The 21,546-nt window shown below is 42.1% G+C and overlaps 1 protein-coding gene across 3 annotated transcripts in view; it reads right to left on the bottom strand.

Moving 5' to 3' along the window:
• Positions 1-21,546, bottom strand: part of LOC144511281 (protein Jumonji-like) — a 444,126-nt gene that overhangs the window by 104,960 nt on the left and 317,620 nt on the right. For all 3 annotated transcript variants that reach the window (XM_078241463.1, XM_078241473.1, XM_078241483.1), the window contains one exon: positions 19,549-19,718. In XM_078241463.1, the coding sequence (XP_078097589.1) occupies positions 19,549-19,718 (170 nt within the window). The remainder of the gene's footprint in view (positions 1-19,548; positions 19,719-21,546) is intronic.

The following is a 21,546-nucleotide window of genomic DNA, read 5'->3' on the forward strand; positions in this document are numbered from 1 at the left end:
GAATAAAGTCCCAACCTATTCAATCTCTCTCTGTAACTCAGCTTCTCAAGTCCCAGCAACATCCTTGTGAACCTTCTCTGCACTCTTTCGACCTTATTTACATCCTTCCTGTAACTAGGTGACCAAAACTGTACACAATACTTTAAATTCGGCCTCACCAATGCCTTATGTAACCTTGATGTGGAGATGCCGGCGTTGGACTGGGGTAAACACAGTAAGAAGTTTAACAACACCAGGTTAAAGTCCACAGGTTTATTTGGTAGCAAAAGCCACACAAGCTTTCGGAGCTCCAAGCCCCTTCTTCAGGTGAGGCCTTTGGTGGGGGTGGAGGGGGTTCCACTGCCATATGCAATCAGGCTGAGTGAATTGGACTTTAACCTGGTGTTGTTAAACTTCTTATTATATAACCTTACCATAATACTCCAACTTTTATACTCAATACTCCGATTTATAAAGGCCAATGTACCAAAGGCACTCTTTACGACCCTATCCACCCGTGACGTCACTTTTAGGGAATTCTGTACCTGTATTCCCAGATCCCTCTGTTCAACTGCACTCTTCAGAGTCCTACCATTTACCCTGTACGTTCTACTTTGGTTTGTCCTTCCAAAGTGCAATATCTCACACTTGTCTGCGTTAAATTCCATTTGCCATTTTTCAGCCCATTTTTCTAGTTGGCCCAAATCCCTCTGCAAGCTTTGAAAACCTTCCTCACTGTCCACTACACCTCCAGTCTTTGCATCATCAGCAAATTTGCTGCTCCAATTTACCACATTATCATCCAGATCATTGATTGTAGATGACAAACAACAATGGACCCAACACCGATCCCTGCGGCACACCACTAGTCACAGGCCTCCACTCAGAGAAGCAATCCTCCACAACCACTCTCTGGCTTCTTCCAGTGATGATGTGGAGATGCCGGCGTTGGACTGGGGTGAACACAGTAAGAAGTCTCACAACACCAGGTTAAAGTCCAACAGGTTTACCCGGTAGCAAATACCATAAGCTTTCGGAGCACTGCTCCTTCGTCAGATGGAGTGGAAATGTGCTCTCAAACAGACCTTCTTCCAGTGAGCCAGTGTCTAATCCAATTTACTACTTCCCCATGTATACCCAGCGACTGAACCTTCCTAACTAACCTCCCATGAGGGACCTTGTCAAAGGCCTTGCTGAAATCCAGGTAGACAACATCCACCGCCTTCCCTTCATCCACTTTCCTGGTAACCTCCTCGAAAAACTCTAATAGATTGGTCAAACATGACCTACCACGCACAAGGCCATGTTGACTCTCCCTAATAAGTCCCTGTCTATCCAAATATTTGTAGATCCTATCCCTTATCACACCTTCCAATAACTTGCCCACCACCACCGTCAAACTTACTGGCCTATAATTTCCCGGATTTCTTTTGGAACCTTTTTTAAACAACGGAACAACATGAGCCAACCTCCAATCATCCGGCACTTCCCCCGTGAATACTGACATTTTGAATATGTCTGCCAGGGTCCCTGCAACTTCAACACTAGCTTCCCTCAAGGTCCGTGGGAATACCCTGTCCGGTCCTGGGGATTTATCCACTCTGATTTGCCTCAAGACAGCAAGCACCTCCTCCCCTTTAATCTGTAAAGGTTCCATGACCTCCCTACCTGTTTGCCCTATTTCCGTAGACTCCATGCCTGTTTCCTCAGTAAATACAAATGCAAAAAAAAACATTTAGTATCTCCCCCATCTCTTTTGGTTCCATACACAGTCTACCACTCTGGTCTTCAAGAGGACCAAGTTTATCCCTCACTATCCTTTTGCTCCTAACATACCTATAGAAGCTCTTTGGATTTTCCTTCACTCTGTCTGCCAAAGCAGTCTTTGTTTAGCCCTCCTGATTTCCCTCTTAAGTAGCTTCTTGCACTTTTTATACTCAAGCATCTGATCTGTTCCTTGCTGCCTGTACATTTCATACAACTCTCTCTTCCTCTTAACCAGTGTTACAATCTCCCTCGAGAACCAAGGTTCCTTATTCCTATTTACTTTGCCTTTAATCCTGACAGGAACATACAAACTCTGCACTCTCAAAATTTCTCCTTTGAAGGCCTCCCACTTTCCATTTACATCCTTACCAGAGAACAGCCTGTGCCAATCCACACTTCCCAGATCCCTTCTCATTTCATCAAATTTGGCCTTTTCCCAGTTCAGAACTTCAACCCGAGGACCAGATCTATCCTTAACCATGATCAGGTTGAAACTAATGGCATTATGATCACTGGATCCAAAGTGTTCCCTCACAGTCACATCCATCACCTGCCCTAACTCATTTCCCAATAGGAGATCCAATGTTGCATTCTCTCTAGTTGGCACCTCTATATACTGATGTAGAAAATTTTCCTGAACACATTTTACAAACTCTACCCTGTCTAAACCTTTAACAGTATGCGAGTCCCAATCTATATGTGGAAAATTAAAATCCCCTACTATCACAACTTTGTGTTTCTTGCAGTTGTCAGCTATCTCTCTGCTGATTTGCTCCTCCAATTCTCGCTGACTATTGGGTGGTCTATAATACAACCCCATTAATGTGGTCATACCTTTCCTGTTTCTCAGCTCCACCCATAGGGCCTCGGTAGACAAGCTCCCTAATCTATCCTGCCTGAGTACCGCTGTAACATTTTCCCTGACCAACAATGCCACGCCCCCATCTTTCATCCCTCTGCCTCTATCCCGCCTGAAACATTGGAACCCTGGAACATTGAGCTGCCAGTCCTGCCCCTCCTGTAGCCAAGTTTCACTAATGGCTATAATGTCATATTTCATGTGTCTATCCATGCCTTCAGCTCATCTGCCTTCCCCACAATACTCCTGGCATTGAAATAGACACACCTCAAAAGGTTATTTCCACCACCCTCAACCCTTCCATTTGTGATTTTGCTTGAACTAACCTGTCTTTTTACCCCTGCTCCGGCACTCTGTTTCCCATCCTCCTGCAACTCTGGTTTAAACGCTCCCCAATAACACTAGCAAACCTCCCTGCAAGTATATTGGTCCCCTTGTAGTTTAGGTGTAACCCGTCTCTCTTGTACAGGTCCCACCTGCCCAGCAGAGGTCCCAATGATCCAAGAATCGGAAACCCTGCCCCCTACACCAGTTCCTCAGCCACGTGTTCATCCACCCAAGCATCCTACTCCTAACCTCACTGGCACGTGGTACAGGTAGCAATCCAGAGATTACTACCCTCGGGGTCCTGCTTTTTAACTTCCTTCCAAGCTCTTTGTACTCACTCTTTCGGACCTCCTCACTCTTCCTACCTACGTCATTGGTACCGATGTGTACCACGACATCTGGCTGATCATAGAATCATAGAAACCCTACAGTGCAGAAGGAGGCCATTTGGCCCATCGAGTCTGCACCGACCACAATCCCACCCAGGCCCTATCCCCACATATTTTTACCCGCTAATCCCTCTAACCTACACATCCCAGGACTCTAAGGGGCAATTTTTAACCTGGCCAATCAACCTAACCCGCACATCTTTGGACTGTGGGAGGAAACCGGAGCACCCGGAGGAAACCCACGCAGACATGAGGAGAATGTGCAAACTCCACACAGACAGTGACCCAAGCCAGGAATCGAACCCGGGACCCTGGAGCTGTGAAGCAGCAGTGCTAACCACTGTGCTACCGTGCTGCACTTTCCTACTTTAGAACGCTGTGCACGCGATCAGAGACATCCCTGACCTTGGCACCCAGGAGGTAACAAACCATGCAGGAGTCTCTGTCCCGACCACAGAACCTCCTGTCCGTACCTCTGACCATCGAGTCCCCTATCACTACTGCTCTCCTCCTCTTCCTCCCACCCTTTTGCGCTGTAGAACCAGACTCAGTATCAGAGTTCCGGCTGTCGCAGCTTGTCCCCACCTCCATTCTTTTAGAAAACTTACAGATTATATGACAGGAATGAGTCATATAAAATTTAACATTGCACCTGTCACAGTATACATTTTGAAACTAATGGCTTTTTAATCAAATGCTCCATAAGATTTGAATGTAAATACTCTGCACAACTTTTCCTATCAAATGCCCTTTACCTAATGGTGTTGCTCAGACTCCTCCCTTCCGCACTATTTGCATCTAATTTTCATAGCTCAGTAACACTTTCCTTCAGCAGACATTTTCACGAATAGATCTCTGGCTCTTTTCTATACCAATTAATCAGTTAGCGTGCTCTGATTTAATAATTAACCTTATGATTATGCTATAATTGTTCACTGGAAATCATATGGAATGCTCACCACAATTTCACACCCCTTCTTAAAGATGAAACCTACCATTCCATTAGGCCAATGCATACAAGTAAAACTACTTGGTCATACCTACTAACTGATCTAATAGATATGAGCCAAATGATATTTAAATGTTGAAAGGCTGAAAGAACAATGTATGAAACACATTAAATAGTCTATTAAGAACTTCTGGGCAGACTAATCAAAGTTGTTATATAGATACAAGCTAACATAAAAACATCCTGAAGTGCCTCAGAAGCATAATTAAACAAAAAACAATAGTGACCCACTTAAGGAAATATTACGTCCGATGGCCAAAAGCTTTGTCAAAAGGGCACATCATGGAGGGGTTTCAGGAGGGAATTTTCCAGAGCTTAAATTTAGGCCACAGAAGGCAAGGCCACGAATGGTGAAGAAGCAGGGATGCTCATGGAACTGGAATTAAATGGATGTTCTTATCTCAAGAGGTTAGAATGGGTAAAATGCAGATGGTTACAAAATAGGGAGAGACAAGTCCATGGAGAGATTGGAAACTAAGAATGAGAATTTTAAAATTGAGGTGTTATTCAACCGGAAGCCAGTGTAGGTCAGCGAGCAAAGGGTGATGAGTGAACTAGATACGAGTGTTAGACCAGGGTCAGCAATGTTTTGGATGACCTCAGGTTTATGGAGGAGTGAATGTGGGAGTATGTTAGAATAGTCACTTCTGGTGGTAACAAAGGCATGGATGAGAGTTTCAGTAGCAGATGAACTGAGGGAGGTGTAGGGACAGGCAATGTTATAGAGGTGGAAATAGGCAGTCTTCTCAGGGTCAATTTTGATACACTTGTTGCAAATAATCTGATTTGAGCGTCAAACAATTGTCAGGGAGCAGGATGAAATTGTAGGGCAATGGAGTAGGGTTGTGGTTGGGATCAAAAACAATGGCTTCAGTCTTCCTAATATTTAATTAGAGGTAATTTCAGCTCAGCCAGTACTGAACGCTAGAAAAGCTACCTGATGATTTAGTGCAGGTGGGGTGGTGGTAAAGTAGAGCTGGTTGAAGTCAGCATACATGTGACAACTGTTTTCGGATGATGTCACCAAGGAAAAGCATGTAGATGAGAAACATGAGGCGGCCAAGGACAGGTCCCTGGTGAACACAAGAGGTCACTGTTCAGGGAAGAGAAGCTATTTATGATGATTTTCTGGCTACAATGGCGACATAGTGGCACAGAGGTTAGCACAGCTGCCTCACAGTGCCAGGGACCCGGGTTCGATTCCTGGCTTGGATCACTGTCTCGGCGGAGTTTGCACGTTCTCCCTGTGTCTGTGTGGGTTTCCTCTGGGTGCTCTTGCTGCCTCAAACAGTCCAAAAGATATGCTGGTTAGGTGCACTGTCCATGCTAAATTCGCTCTTAGCGTACCTGAACAGGCGCCGGAGTGTGGCAACTCGGGGATTTTCACTGTAACTTCATTGCAGTGTTAATGTAAGCCTACTTGTGACAATAATAACATATACTTTAAAGGCAGCATGGTGGTCCAAAGGTTAGCACTGCCGCCTCTCAGTGCCAGGGATCCGGGTTCAATGCTGGCCTTGGGTCATTGTCTGTGTGGAGTTTGCACATTCTCCCTGTATCTGCGTGGGTTTCCTTCGGGTGCTCCAGTTTCCTCCCACAGTTCAAAGATGTGCACATTAGGTTGATTGGCCTTGCTAAATTGCCCCTTAGTGTCCCAAGACGTATAGGTTGGGAGGATTAAATACATAGGGTTATGGGGACAGGGGCTGGGGGGATTATTGCTGGTGCAGGCTCAATGGGCCAAATGGCCTCCTTCTGCACTGTAGGGATTCTATGATTAAACAGAACCTGACAAGTGTAGTCCCACACAACTGGATAACAAGTGAAAAAGCATTAGACAATAATGTAATCAAATATGCCAAAAGTAGCAGACAGGTTGAGGCGGACAAGGAGAGATAGTTTACCTTTGTCACAGTCACATACGATGTTACCTTGCCATCTTGATACTGACAAGGGCAGAAACCTCAATGGGAGGGATTCAAACATAAAGTTCCTGGAAAGATGTACACAAACATGGGAGGCAACAACACATTCAAGGACTTTGGAGAGAAAGGGCAAGTTGTAAATGGGCAAGCTTGTGAGAACAGGGGAATCCAAGGATTTATTTTGAGGAGTGGGCCAATGATGATGCATTTGAAAGGGAGACAGGCAGGAATCTAAGGAGAAAGGCAGATTTGAAGCTGAGACAGAGAATGAAGGGGAAAGAACCATTAATAATTTTAGCCAACATGGGCACCAGGAAGAGAAATTGGTAAGTCAGTAATTTAGTGGTAATAGGGTTGAAAGAGCAGGTGAGTCTCATGGTCATGTGCTAGTTTCATAAGAATCAAACTGAAGAAAGATACATGGAAAAGGGCTAGATCACGAGGTATATCTTAGAGGGAGTTCTGTCTAATGGGCTAAGGGAAGGGAGGGAAGTAATAGGGGCAGTTTATGGGATGGTCTCAGATTTGGGAACAAAGAAATCTATTAGTTCTTTGCACTCATCACAGCGGTTGAGGATGTGGGTGACATGATAAAAGAGTTTAAGAAAGTGGCTTGCAGTAAGAGAAAAGAAGGTGGATAAACTTACTTTCCAAGATAATCCAGGAATAGTGAGTAGTTTTTGTAGTGGAGGGAAACTCACTTGGTTTGTCTTAAACATTCACTCCCACCACCACCAATTCAGTGTGGCAGAAGTGTGTACAATCTACAAGGTGCACTGTAGCAACTCACCAAGGCTACTTTGGCAGCACTTTCCAAACCTGCAATCTCTACCACCAGAAGGACAAAGGGAGCAAATGCAAGAGAGCACCACCAGCTGCAAGTTGTCCTCCAAGTCACATAACATTGGTACTATACCACTGTTCCTTCAAAATCCTGGAACTCCCTTCCTAACAGTATTCTAGGTGAACATACATCATATAGAATGCAAAAAGTTCAAGGTGGTAGCTCACCACCTTTTGAAGAACAATGAGGGATGGGCAATAAATGCTGGCTTACCAGCGACTCCTACATCCCTGTGAAAATAATACTTTTGGGAAAATTGACCCAGTAGTGTTTTTTGTGGTGCAAGCAGATCTGACAGTGAATCAGGCTTCGGAGCAGTCCCATAAATTCCACTTCAACCAAGAACTAAACTTTAGCACTCGGAGCCATGATTTATGTCATGGAACAAATTTTACCTCAAGTTATTTCTTTGAAGTAAACAAAATTAAACACTTCTTGCATTTTGGGATAGTCCTGCACCCCAATTAATTCCCCTAGATAAGAGTCTAAAAATATTCCTTTAATAGATTAATACTTTTCAATACATATTGTAACAATGAAGAAACCCCCCTTTAAGACCGGCATTCCTCATTGAATTTGATGATGAGTCTAATTGGATGCCAATAGTTGCCAAATTTGACACAAAATAATAGGATCCTTGCAGAGCTCCCAGAGATACGTGACTGAAACCTTTTATTAAAAAAGGAGAAAACTTACTGTTTAAAACGCAGAAGTACAGACATTTTCCTATTTCTCTCATGCCAGCCTGTGACAGCAAATTCAGTGAGTTGACTCTAATAGCATAGATACTTCAGAAACAACCAAAACCATTGAAAGATATTATTTTTGAAATATTTTTCATCCAGCTGCCCCATCACCATCAGCACCTTCCATTACCTTCACCAATGGGATTCTAGTCAAATGTAGACCAAACTCTGATGTATTTTTGTCTCTTGCAAATTACTAATTTGTAATTCTTGCATGCATCCTGCTCAATCCCTTCTCCAATCAACATACAGAACAAACAACAACTTGCATTTATACATGCCTTTAAGGTGGTAAACATCTCAATGTGCTTCACAGGAACAAAATCTGACACTGAACAACATAAGTAGATATTAGGGCAGGTGACCAAAAACTGGATCAAAAAGGTAGGTTTTAAGGAACATCCTAAAAGGATTAAAGTTAAAATTTATTTATTAGTCACAAGTAAGGCTTACATTAACACTGCAATGAAGTTACTGTGAAATTCCCTTAGTCGCCACACTCCAGCGCCTGTTCGGGTCAATGCACCTAACCAGCACGTCTTTCAGACTGTGGGAGGAAACCGGACCACCCAGAGAAAACCCACGCAGACACGAGAAGAACGTGCAAACTCCACAGTGTCCCAAGCCGAGACTTAAACCAGGTCCCTGGCGCTGTGAAGCAGCAGTGCTAACCACTGTGCTACCATGCCGCCCCAAGTTGAGAGGAGATTTCAGGGGTGAATTCCAGAGCTTTTGGCCTAGTCAGCTTAAGGCATAGTTGCTAACTGTAGAGCAAAGTCAAAGTTTTGCAAAAGGCCAGATTTAGAAGAGTGCAGATACCTTGGAAGGATATGACTCAAGAGAGTTAGAAAGATAGAAAGGGCCAAGGCCATGGAGGGAATTGAAAACAAACATTTTTAAAACAAAACATTGCCAAACCAGGAGACAAGGCAGGTTCACGAGCACATGATATGTTTAGCACAGCAGGAGCACAGTTCTAGATAGATAGGGCATTAAATCATCTCAGTAAATCCAGAGAAATGCAAACATTTTCAATTAGTTCCAGCAGATCTGGCACAGGAACTTGGTTATGAGGAATGAGATAGTTACACTTTAATAAAGCAATAATTTTGGCAGAAGCAATTCTTCCATTAATGGAACCTGTTAGCAAATGTACCTGCTACTTGAGAATCTATATTCATTTCCTGCCATTGTATCCAATTAAAACTAATTTAGCGCACGAGGGAAATAAACCTGCTTAAAGTTTACACATTTTCAAATCTTAAGATTGAAGACCAGATTTTCACAGTAAAATCAAATGCATCACCACAGACAAAATTTGGAATTGTATGAAGAATTAACTATGTCTGGAAGCTCTGATACCACAGTTGAGAGGTTAACATCTCTAATAATGTGGAGTGAAAAAGAGAAAAGGGACAAGTTTTAAAAAGATGACGAACAAGGGATTTATGCAGTATCTTTTAAAACATCCCGAAAAACTTCACAATAAAATCAAAAGGCAACGCCTTTGGCAATGTAGTACTCTCTCAGCTGATAATCTTGACTGGCACCTGCAGTATGTGCTTAATTTTTTGAATGGAGCTTGAACCCATAAACCTTCTGACTCAGAAACAAGAAACAATGTTGTTGCATGAAAGCCTATCCTCTTCCTTCCCCAAACTTTTCCCAACATTACACCAATGAAGCACCAAAACTATGGAGCAATGGCAGACTTCAAACATCAAATCGCTAGCATTCCACTAAACCAGTAAATCCTCGAGCATGCCAAATTCATGTTTCTGTGCGGAAATTCATAACAGGGCAATAGATTTGTTCAAGATGACAGAGGAGATTTTTTTCAATGTGCAGATTTGTTACATGATCTGGAATGCATTGTCTGAAAGGGTTCCGGAAGCAGATTCTATGGTAATATTCCAAAGGGAATTGGATGAAGCCTGAAGGGAGAAAAATTACAGGGCTTTGTGGAAAGAGCAGTGGAGGTAGGATTAACTGGACTGCTCAAAGAGCCAGCACAGGCACAATAGGCTGAATGGCCTCTTCCTGTGCTTTACAGAAAGCAGAGCAGAGTCAGATAATGACTGCAGTTTTGTTTACATAACAAACATGCAGCAACAGAATTAGTGAATTTTATGGAACCAAAGTTGCAGCGAGACATTGATAGGATGCAAGACTGGGCGGAGAAGTGGCAGACGGAGTTTAACCCAGATAAGTGTGAGGTGGTTCATTTTGGCAGGTCAAATAGGATGGCGGAATATAATATTAATGGTAGGACTCTTCGCACTGTGGAAGATCAGAAAGATCTTGGGGTCCGAGTTCATAGGACGCTCAAAGCAGCTGTGCAGGTTGAGGCTGTGGTTAAGAAGGTGTATGGTATACTGGCCTTCATCAATCGAGGAATTGAGTTTAGGAGCCGTGAGATAATGTTGCAGCTATATAGGACCCTGGTCAGACCCCACTTGGAGTACTGTGCTCAGTTCTGGTCGCCTCATTACAGGAAGGATGTGGAAGCCATAGAAAGGGTGCAGAGGAGATTTACAAGGATGTTGCCAAGGGAGCATGCCTTATGAGGATAGGTTGAGTGAGCTCAGCCTTTTCTCCTTGGAGAGACGAAGGATGAGGGGTGACCTGACAGAGGTGTATAAGATGTTGAGCGGTATTGATCGAGTGGACAGTCGGAGGCTTTTTCCTAGGGCTAAAATGGTTGCCACAAGAGGACACAGGTTTAAGGTGCTGGGGAGTAGGTACAGAGGAGATGTCAGGGGTAAGTTTTTCACTCAGAGGGTGGTGGGCGCGTGGAATGGGCTATCAGCAACGGTGGTGGAGGCGGATTCGATAGGGTCTTTTAAGAGACTTTTAGATAAGTACATGGAACTTAGTCAGATAGAGGGTTATAGGTAATCCTAGTAATCGCTAAGGTAGGGACATGTTCGGCACAACTTTGTGGGCTGAAGGGCCTGTATTGTGCTGTAGTTTTTCTATGTTTCTAAATGCTGTCTGAGCTGTGAGGGCCGGAGGAAGGAACTGGGAAAGATGGGATGGGGAAAGAAAAGACGGAGCCCAGACAGTCCAGAGGCCATGATCAGGCCATTGCACTATCGAAATGCTGCAACATAAAAGTATGTAGATGATTGACATTTGTAGCAATGTTTCAAGGCCATATGTATAATACTTCCTCTACTTGTGAGATTAATTCTGGTGCACCATATATTTCCAGGACTCTTCGCTGCCTGATAGAAGACGTAAAATTTAATATTGTTCCCTGTTTCTTGATCTTTGTTAGAAAAAAACAAACATGATGAAGAGTACCTCCATTTTGCAAGCAAATGACCTCTACCAAAATTGTAGGATTTATTATAGTGTTAACAATACCCTTTCACATCCATTGCAGAGGCTGGGCAATATCACTTTGTTTCATAGTGTTTATTTTGTTGTTTTCACCAAGAACTGAGCAGAAGGAATGCATATAAAATCACTTAACTGCAACATTCGGTATCTAAGTGGACCACTTATGCAAACAGAGAAACAGGAAGAATGGAAAAAATGCCATTGGAGGCAAGTTTGAAGCAATCATTGCAAATGGCTGAGACATCTTTGATTAGTTGTGTGGGTGAACTGGAATTTATGGTGTTCTCTGCTGCAAAATGTCATTTTGAAAATCAAGAGTCCATGGCTGGTTTTTCTTGAATTTTGATGCTCGAGTGGCAATTTAATTGGGGAGTTAAAAATAATAATTTAATAGGGTAGCTAGAGAGAAATTATTTCCTCTGGTGATGGTATTCAAAACAAAAAGAGCATAGAATTAAAATATTTGCTAATCTTAAAATTAAAACTAGGCAAGCTAGAAGCTTGAAGAAGCCAGACAACATAAATGTATTGGAAATCTAGAAATTTCTCGTCAAAAGAAAATGGATGCCGAGTCAATTTAAATTTTCACAGCAGAAATCAAAAAGTATTCGTTGAAATGTGATTTTGGGCCCTCACATGAAATTGTATATTTTTCAAACACATTTTAACACGTTATTCCTTAATAAAAATAAGACAATGGGTCAGATTTTACCAGTAGCTGTGATAAGTTCAGATTCGCTGCAAAGTATTGGAAAGATCCTGCAACTTCAGTGTGTACACATCTATACTGCTCTAATTCAACAGTATGGGGTCAATTAATGCTCATCCTGATGGTTTGTGATTTCAAACGGCAAGTCAGGAACCAGCGCTAGTTTGAGCTAATTGCCCACGGATTCAAAATTAAAGTTTTAAATTTTCTCCTCCATTTTCTTCTTGATTTGCAAATACTTAATGAGGCGGCCCACAACATTATCAAAGTTACTGTTTTAACATTTAACATGAAATCTTTTAAAAATCCAAAAAGTAGTCTATGATTATTTTGAGCATGCCATCAGACTTTCTTAAATATCACTTTTTTAAATGATTTCTTTGACCTACTAACAATGTGATGTTTCCAACAACTTTTTACTGCAGCAACATTTTTACTCCAGTATTTGTGGTGCAGTGACTGGAGATCATTTTCACCCAAACATGCCTATAGTGCTGGACCTCACTGCAACTCATGCCAGAAAGGAATCGAAGGGTCATCCAGACTCCAAATTTTAGCTCTATTCTCTCTCCACAGATGCGATCAGACCTGCTATGATTTTCCAGCATCTGTTTTTGTTTCAGATTCCAACATCCACAGCAATTTGCTTTTAACCAGGAAGAAATCAGCCTCTTGTATCCTCCATCGCCTATTTTTTAACTCCCCCCCCCCCCCCAACTTTGTATTGTCTACAAATTTTTGACATGTTACACTTAGTCCGGTTATCAAAGTCATTAATGTAGATTATAAACATCTGATCACTCTTCACAGCCTGCCAACCCTAAAATGTCCAATTTATTTTCTGTCCATTCTCTCTCTTACATAGCCTCATACCCACAAGGTTTTTATAACCCACTAGAAGGATTTCCAACCTGATAAGCCATCTGACAGAACATCTTTGAACACTCTTTCCATGGCCAACAAGTCCTGCCGTTGGACTTGAATCGGGAGCTTCTGATCCAGAGGTAGAGACACTATCACTGTGCCACAAAATCTCTTCTGTCCATTTATCAATCCTTAATTCATGCTAGTATGTTACTGCCAATCCCAGCAGTCTGAATTGGGTGTAAAAAAACCTCTTATGTGGCACATAAGAACATAAGAAATAGGAGCAGGAGTAGGCCATCTAGCCCCTCGAGCCTGCCCCGCCATTCAATAAGATCATGGCTGATCTGACGTGGATCAGTACCACTTACCCACCTGATCCCCATAACCCTTAATTCCCTTACCGATCAGGAATCCATCCATCCGCGCTTTAAACATATTCAGCGAGGTAGCCTCCACCACCTCAGCGGACAGAGAATTCCAGAGATTAACCACCCTCTGGGAGAAGAAGTTCCTCCTCAACTCTGTCTTAAACCGACCCCCCTTTATTTTGAGGCTGTGTCCTCTAGTTTTAACTTCCTTACTAAGTGGAAAGAATCTCTCCGCCTCCACCCTATCCAGCCCCCGCATTATCTTATAAGTCTCCATAAGATCCCCCCTCATCCTTCTAAACTCCAACGAGTACAAACCCAATCTCCTCAGCCTCTCCTCATAATCCAAACCCCTCATCTCCGGTATCAACCTGGTGAACCTTCTCTGCACTCCCTCCAATGCCAATATATCCTTCCTCATATAAGGGGACCAATACTGCACACAGTATTCCAGCTGCGGCCTCACCAATGCCCTGTACAGGTGCATCAAGACATCCCTGCTTTTATATTCTATCCCCTTCGCAATATAGGCCAACATCCCATTTGCCTTCTTGATCACCTGTTGTACCTGCAGACTGGGCTTTTGCGTCTCATGCACAAGGACCCCCAGGTCCCTTTGCACGGTAGCATGTTTTAATTTGTTTCCATTGAGATAGTAATCCCATGTGTTATTATTTCCTCCAAAGTGTATAACCTCGCATTTCTCAACGTTATACTCCATTTGCCATATCCTCGCCCACTCACTCAGCCTGTCCAAATCTCTCTGCAGATCTTCTCCGTCCTCCACACGATTCACTTTTCCACTTATCTTTGTGTCGTCTGCAAACTTCGTTACCCTACACTCCGTCCCCTCCTCCAGATCATCTATATAAATGGTAAACAGTTGCGGCCCGAGTACCGATCCCTGCGGCACGCCACTAGTTACCTTCCTCCAACCGGAAAAACACCCATTTATTCCGACTCTTTGCTTCCTGTCGGATAGCCAGTCCCCAATCCACTTTAACACTACCCCCAACTCCGTGTGCCCTAATCTTCTTCAGCAGCCTTTTATGGGGCACCTTATCAAACGCCTTTTGGAAATCCAAAAACACCGCATCCACCGGTTCTCCTCCATCAACCGCCCTAGTCACATCTTCATAAAAATCCAACATGTTTGTCAAGCACGACTTTCCCCTCATGAATCCATGCTGCGTCTGATTGATCGAACCATTTCTATCCAGATGCCCTGCTATCTCCTCTTTAATAATGGATTCCAGCATTTTCCCTACTACCGACGTTAAGCTGACCGGCCTATAGTTACCCGCCTTTTGTCTCCTTCCTTTTTTAAACAGCGGCGTAACATTAGCAGTTTTCCAATCAACCGGCACTACCCCAGAATGCAACGAGTTTTGATAAATAATCACTAACGCATCCACTATTACCTCTGACATTTCTTTCAATACCCTGGGATGCATTCCATCCGGACCCGGGGACTTGGCCACCTTCAGTCCCATTAGTCTACCCAGCACTGCCTCTCTGGTAACATTAATCGTATTAAGTATTTCTCCTGCTGCCAACCCTCTATCGTTAATATTTGGCAAACTATTTGTGTCCTCCACCGTGAAGACCGACACAAAAAACTTATTTAAAGACTCAGCCATATCCTCATTTCCCACTATTAACTCCCCCCTCTCGTCCTCCAAGGGTCCAACATTCACTCTAGCCACTCTATTCCTTTTTATATATTTATAAAAACTTTTACTATCATTTTTTATATTAATTGCTAGCCGAGCTTCATAGTCTATCCTTCCTTTCTTTATCGCTTTCTTAGTCTCTCTTTGTTGTTTCTTAAATTTTTCCCAATCACTTGTTTCTCCACTATTTTTGGCCACTCTGTACGCAGCTGTTTTTATTTTAATACTCTCCTTTATTTCCTTCGTTATCCACGGCTGGTTCTCCCTTTTCTTACAATCCTTGTTTTTTGCTGGAATATATTTTTGCTGAGAACTGAAAAGGATCTCCTTAAAAATCCTCCACTGTTCCTCAGCTATCCTACCTGCCAGCCTGCTCTCCCAGTCTACCTTAGCCAATTCATCCCTCATCCTATCATATTTCCCTCTGTTCAAACAGAGGACACTGGTTTGGGACCAAACTTTCTCCTCTTCCATCTGAATCAGAAATTCGACCATATTGTGGTCACTAGACCCAAGAGGGTCCTTCACAATAAGATCCTTAATTCTACCTACCTCGTTACACAATACCAGATCCAAAATAGCTCGTTCCCTCGTCGGTTCCGTAACATGCTGTTCAAGGAAACTATCCCGACAGCATTCTAAGAACTCGTCCTCCATTCCACCCTTACCGACTTGAGTCTGCCAGTCAATGTGCATGTTGAAGTCCCCCATGATTATTGCCGTTCCGTTTTTACACGCATCCCTTATCTGCTTGTTTATAGCCCTCCCTACCTCAACATGATTATTTGGGGGCCTATATACCACACCTACTAGTGTCTTTCTCCCTCTACTATTCCTCATCTCTACCCATAATGATTCCACGTTTTGTTCCTCAGAGCCCATGTCATCCCTCAGTACTACCCTGATATTATCTCTTATTAATAGCGCGACCCCACCACCTTTTCCTTCCTGTCTATTCTTCCTCAACGCCTGATACCCCTGGATATTCATCTCCCAGTCCTGGTCACCTTTCAGCCACGTTTCTGTAATGGCCACTAGATCGTACCCACTTGTGCTGATTTGCACCATCAACTCATTTACCTTGTTCCGAATGCTTCGTGCATTCAGGCAAAGTGTCCTTATTCCAGCTTTTATCTGGACCCGCTTTGATGAATCGCGAACACCCTCTCCCTCTACTCCCTTATCTAAATTACCGCCTTCATTCACTTGCACCCTCTCCTCTACCATCATCAAATGCTTTTTGAAAATTTAAATACACTAAATCCACTGACTTCCCCCTCATCTTACTCGTACCATCTTCAAAACGAAATACTAAATCTACTGGCTCCTCCTTGTTTTACTAGTTCCATCCTCAAAAACACAATCTGCTGGCTCCCCCTTATCTTACTAGCTCCATTTTCAAAACAAAACAAATTCATCTAACACTATTTTCCCTTCATAAATAAAAACAGAAACTGAAAACGTTCAGCAGACCAGGCGGCATCTGTATAGAAGGGAGAAACAGAGTTATTGCTTCAGGTCAATGACCTTTCATCAGAATGGTTCAAGGAGGCCTACAAAATGGTCAGTTTCCTGGCACTCTTCCTGTGAAGAAACTGAATTTTAAATATGTTATACATCTGATGCTTAATAAGTCAAAGGATCATTAAGGCATTTTTCAGTATCCCTATTTTCTTCTGGAAAAGACTATGTTACAGGAAGAACCAATTTTCTTGATGCCACGATGCTCACTGGCTTAACCTTCGGTTCTGCTGCAATAAATTATAAAATACAGTTCAGAAGAAAAAGGCTGAACCAGAAACAAAGAGGGATTTATCCATTGTAGCACATTATTTATTTAAAATCAATATACTTGTCAAAAGGGAAACCAGAAGTTAATAGGTTGTAAAATACAGTATTTGGTGAAATTGCCGGGGGGAGGGGGGGGGAAATAAAAACACATGACACTGTGATCTCACACTGTATAATTCAATGTGTCCATTGTGAATTAGAGTCAATTGTCAAGTACAACTGAAGAATGTTTGAAAACTCAGCCTTTGATACGAATTCTAATTCTCTCCCAGCATTGTCGTAAGGAACAGAGTAGGCAACAGTATGACAGCAAGCTGAGATAGAAAGCTAATTTTAGCCAGCAGCAGTTAATGGCAGAGAGTCAACAATACAGCCCCCCAGAGTTATTTCTCTACAATTACACAATACAAATATAGAAACAAAACACAGCCTGTCAGCCAAATTATTTCCCCCTCCTCCCCTATTAAAAATCTGCATTCAATATTCAAGTGCATTTAAAGATCAAGATCTCTAAAACTAATCAATGCCTTTGCATTTCCTGGCTTGCCGGAAATAATCAAAGCCATTATGTGCAAGGTCAGAAAACTTAAATGTGGACAATTATAAATAGGTCATTCTGGCAACTGCAATCACCTCCCAATTAGAGGTTAATCACTGCTGCTTCTCTGCAGCAATCATCTGTACAATAAAAATTTTGCAATCACACAACTTGGTCATAAAAGGCACAGAAGGACTTGTATACAGAGAGCTATAAAATTGGTAGACTACTTCAAAGTTAATATTGTCTATTTTCATAATTTACTGATCTAAGGAAGCTTCCTACATTTTTGCTTCATGATTTTGGTGCTCATTATAGTAGGGAACTGAAATTATTTTCATTTCAGGAGCTTGGTGTCAGCACCAATTACTCTCAGATGAGGTAGAGCACGGCAGGTTGCAGAGAGCTACCTCCACTCTATCCCAACCTCGCTTATTGCATAATTCATACTACAAAAACAGAACTGCTGAAGAACAGCTTCAAAAAAGCTGACAACTCAAATGAAACATACAATTGAAAATAACTAAGAAAACTCTACAAACAAAGACATGACTCCAAAGCTACCGAATATTTTAAATTTCATTTTATTACATCGGATTTCAGGATTCATTAGTGTTGTCACATTCTTTCTGGTAGCCGCAAAGCCAATAAATATCCTGGACAATTTGAATTGTCAAACCCAAGTTTCTGCCAGGTGGATAGAGTTAAATTCAGCCTCTTGATCTTTGGTAGGTGATAAATCAATTTGTATTTCTATAATGTGGAAAACATCTTATCAGATTAAAGTTCACAGGTCTGAAACATTTTTTTCTCACCAAAGATGCTCTCAGACTGAATATTTTCCAGCATATTTTGTTTATATGGTATTTGCTTCCTTGGACTGCTCCTATCCAAGTCCACTGAACAGGCCTCGCTCCTCCTCTTTGCACCACCAATGGTCTAAATTGGTACCGCTGTTATATTGTTGATAAGAGCTCACAGTAGTACACAGCTCCATTACAGATGGATAGCAATTGGGTCTGTTAGTGCTAGAAGCATAAAGAGGAGCTGGGTTTTCCTAGTGCATTAGCCCTCAGGCTTGGTAGGAGAACAGGGAGCAGTGTGGAGTTCCAATACCACTGATTTCTTAACATAATTATGAGCAGTGTGAATCAGGGTTCGTTCACAAAACTGATCGCTGCACAGAAAACAGGCCTTGGCAGTTGTATTTATCAAATAATCATCCATCCAACTTCTCCGATTTCAGAAATCACGCTGAATCACCTATTACAAAAGCTGCTACCCTCTCCTCTTCAGCACCAGCTTGATTTTTGTTAGTGTTTCTCAACTTTCCTATCATCAACAATTTTATACCATTGTAACAGGTTAAGGAACAATCACATGAAATGTCAATGATTGAATTCCTGGTTTGCTAAGCAAATCAATTATTGCAAAGAGTTCAGATTTGACATCTTAAAAAACCGTTCTCCCGGTGCTCCAATTTCCTCAGTCTACAAATGTGCAGGTTAGGTGGATTGGCCATGCTAAGTTGTTCCTTGGAGATTAGCTGTGGTAAATGTGCAGGGTTATATGGGGGGGGGGGGGGGGGGGGGGGGGGGGGGTGCAGGGTTATATGGGGGGGGGGGGGGGGGGTGTGTGTGTGTGTGTGTGTGTGCGCGCGTGTGCGTGCGCTGGATGAGATGCTGTTTCAGAGGGTCCATGCATGCTTCATGAGCCAAGGAGAATCCCTACAGTGCAGAAGGAGGCTATTGATCAGCTGTTTATGATATAAACTATTTGTGCCAAGGAACGTGGTAATAAAAAATAAAATATGCTAAGTAACACAAGCTTCCCAGTTGCTGAAAAAGGTGCATTATTTATAAGGTTACAAACACAAGGTTTGTAAGCTTGTTGGGTTTCGGGACTGTCTCTTTAATTTAGGTTGAAACAGACGAATGAAGGGGGAATCATGTGGCTTATTCTGAATTCTGTCAGAAACCTGGGTGGTTTGGTCATTAAATATTTGGGGGGGAGGGGGGGTCCGATTCAGGCCTCAATGTGAAAGTCTGTTCTGGGATTAGAAGTTACTCAGCTGGGAAAGGAAAATGAAAAGTAAAGAAGCGAGCCCTCGGGAGTTAAAAATTACCTTGGATTAATTCCTGGTTCCTATTTAAGGGGCAGAGCAAGGTATAACCTTGGAAGGAGATTTTTTGTTGTTTTAAAAGTTAATGGGAAATGTTTCTGTAGTTTAGAGTATTAAAGTGTTTCGACAATGTTAGGTCTTGAAACTTAAAATCTTATTGTGTGACCCTTCCAGTCAGCCACTGCAAATTCAAATATTCTTCAAAATGTTACGTACCTTCACAGGGATCGTAATGTACCAATATATATTGTGTAATTACATTGTTGATATAAAAATACCGTAACACATACCTCTAAGGCAAAGAAAAGTAAGGAAATCTTCTGTTTTAGGCTTTCTTTTTGAGAGATCAATGATCTGTGTTGCAGGTGGCGGCAAGACTGGATCCACCATCTTGACTGGGGTTGTGCTGGGGGAGTTGGGCTGTGACTGGGCAAATTTCCTTTGTGCTTGCAGTCTTGGCCTGGAACAAACAGACAAAAGATGTACTTTAAACACCTTCCAAATATCAAATGTTTTAAATAGTACATAATCATTCAGGGATGTTACAATTATACAGTAGCATTTCCTTTCCTGCTCTGTCAGTAGCAGTCTTAAATTGGGGTACAGTTTATATAATCAAGTCAGTCTGTAGAATTATCATAACAAATGCACTAGAACCTACTAGGAAATCTGCATTGGCACACATAGTATAATGTCAACCCTAGGCTAGGTATAGCAGTGGTGTCCAATAAAATTGCTGACCAGCCACAATAGTGGCTACTATGGTGATATTGTTTTAGGCACATTATGCTAACATAAACACCTTAAATATTGGTAAATGTACTTCACATGCACCATTTATTTAGCAAAAGATCAAAAACCACTTGCATACTTTGTTTTAGCATTTTACCGATAAACCTAAATGTTAAATTATACCTGCCACGCGAGTACAAATAGGATCACATGTTCAAAAGTAATGCAATTGCTCTTTTTTTTTTAAAACCAGGCAGAAGTGCAATTCATCTAATATACTGGACAACACTGGTACAGTTCAGCCAGCTGGAAAGTGCCTTCCACTCTGCCCCAATGGAAAGACAGCTTTCTGTTTTAGGGCCTTGCCCACCAAGAACTGCGCTGATGACCAAAACCTTGCAATATAGGACCCAACCAGACAGAGATTACTCGCACTCCATCAGAATGGGTTGAATTTGAACGCTGATCTCCAAGATAGATGAAAATAAACCTCAATCCCGATTGCTTCATCATATCAATGAATCTGCTGTTGTAAGAATACATAATTGTGATATCATTTTCTTAACTTTGTATCTTTGAATAGCTAGCTCAGTTTTAGGTAAAAAGTTAAACTTCACACATAATTAAAATGTAATATTCGTGGGAAGGGGCTACAAAGAGGGGAAACTAAATTAGCACAGCACTGACCTTTTGAGAGCTTTCTATTTTTGTACTGCCCATTATGTTCTCCCACTCAGCTGTTATACAAGAGATCTTTGCTAAACCACCTCTCTAGTTCTTTGGCAGATGACACCAAACGATTACAGAAACAAAATAAAAATGAGATTCAAACCTACAGTTCTAAGAAGCACCAGAGAGGAGATTAATGAAAGGCTATGTAGCAGTCTTGTATAGTTGATTAACTCCTCTTGAGAAACAGGAATAAGGATGTAATCTACCATTCTTTTAATGTTCAAGCTCTACACTGAATCAGAACGATGGTTGATAGTGTGTAAAATATGAATGGGCTTCGAAAGAACCAAACAATTAAGCTTATTAGCAACCTTATTTTTATGGGCCATAACGTCCTCAGAGTGGCAGTCAATGGTAGATTGCCACCCCGTGCCCAATTACTTGTACTACATTTCTCTCATGTCTCTATTTCCTGACCTTCCAACACAGGCCAGCTGAGTTCCAGGCAGCACAGCAGTCCTCAAGGTCCAGCATCGAAGTCCAGGTACACTAAAGGAAAGGAAGACATGCCCCATTTTTACGGCATAAGCTGCCATAAGCCAGATAAGTTTAAAGATCCATTGAAATTGACAAGCCAAGGAGAAGGTCAATGTGTAAAGTAAATGGATAGGATTAAACTACCTTGCAAAGACCACTATATTATTGGGTGGTCACAGTGAGAGAGAATATATTTTCACAATGCTGAAAATAACCATAGTTTTTGCATTCTCCTTAGAGGCAGATGGTCAAATCAGGAAGAAGTGTGCTTATTCACATTAAAAAAAGCAAAAGTAGTTCAAAACAAATGAGATGAGTCACAAGCCTGATGACACTGTGTTCAGCCT

The sequence above is a fragment of the Mustelus asterias genome, chromosome 2 (assembly GCF_964213995.1).
Source record: "Mustelus asterias chromosome 2, sMusAst1.hap1.1, whole genome shotgun sequence".
Taxonomy (NCBI): domain Eukaryota; kingdom Metazoa; phylum Chordata; class Chondrichthyes; order Carcharhiniformes; family Triakidae; genus Mustelus; species Mustelus asterias.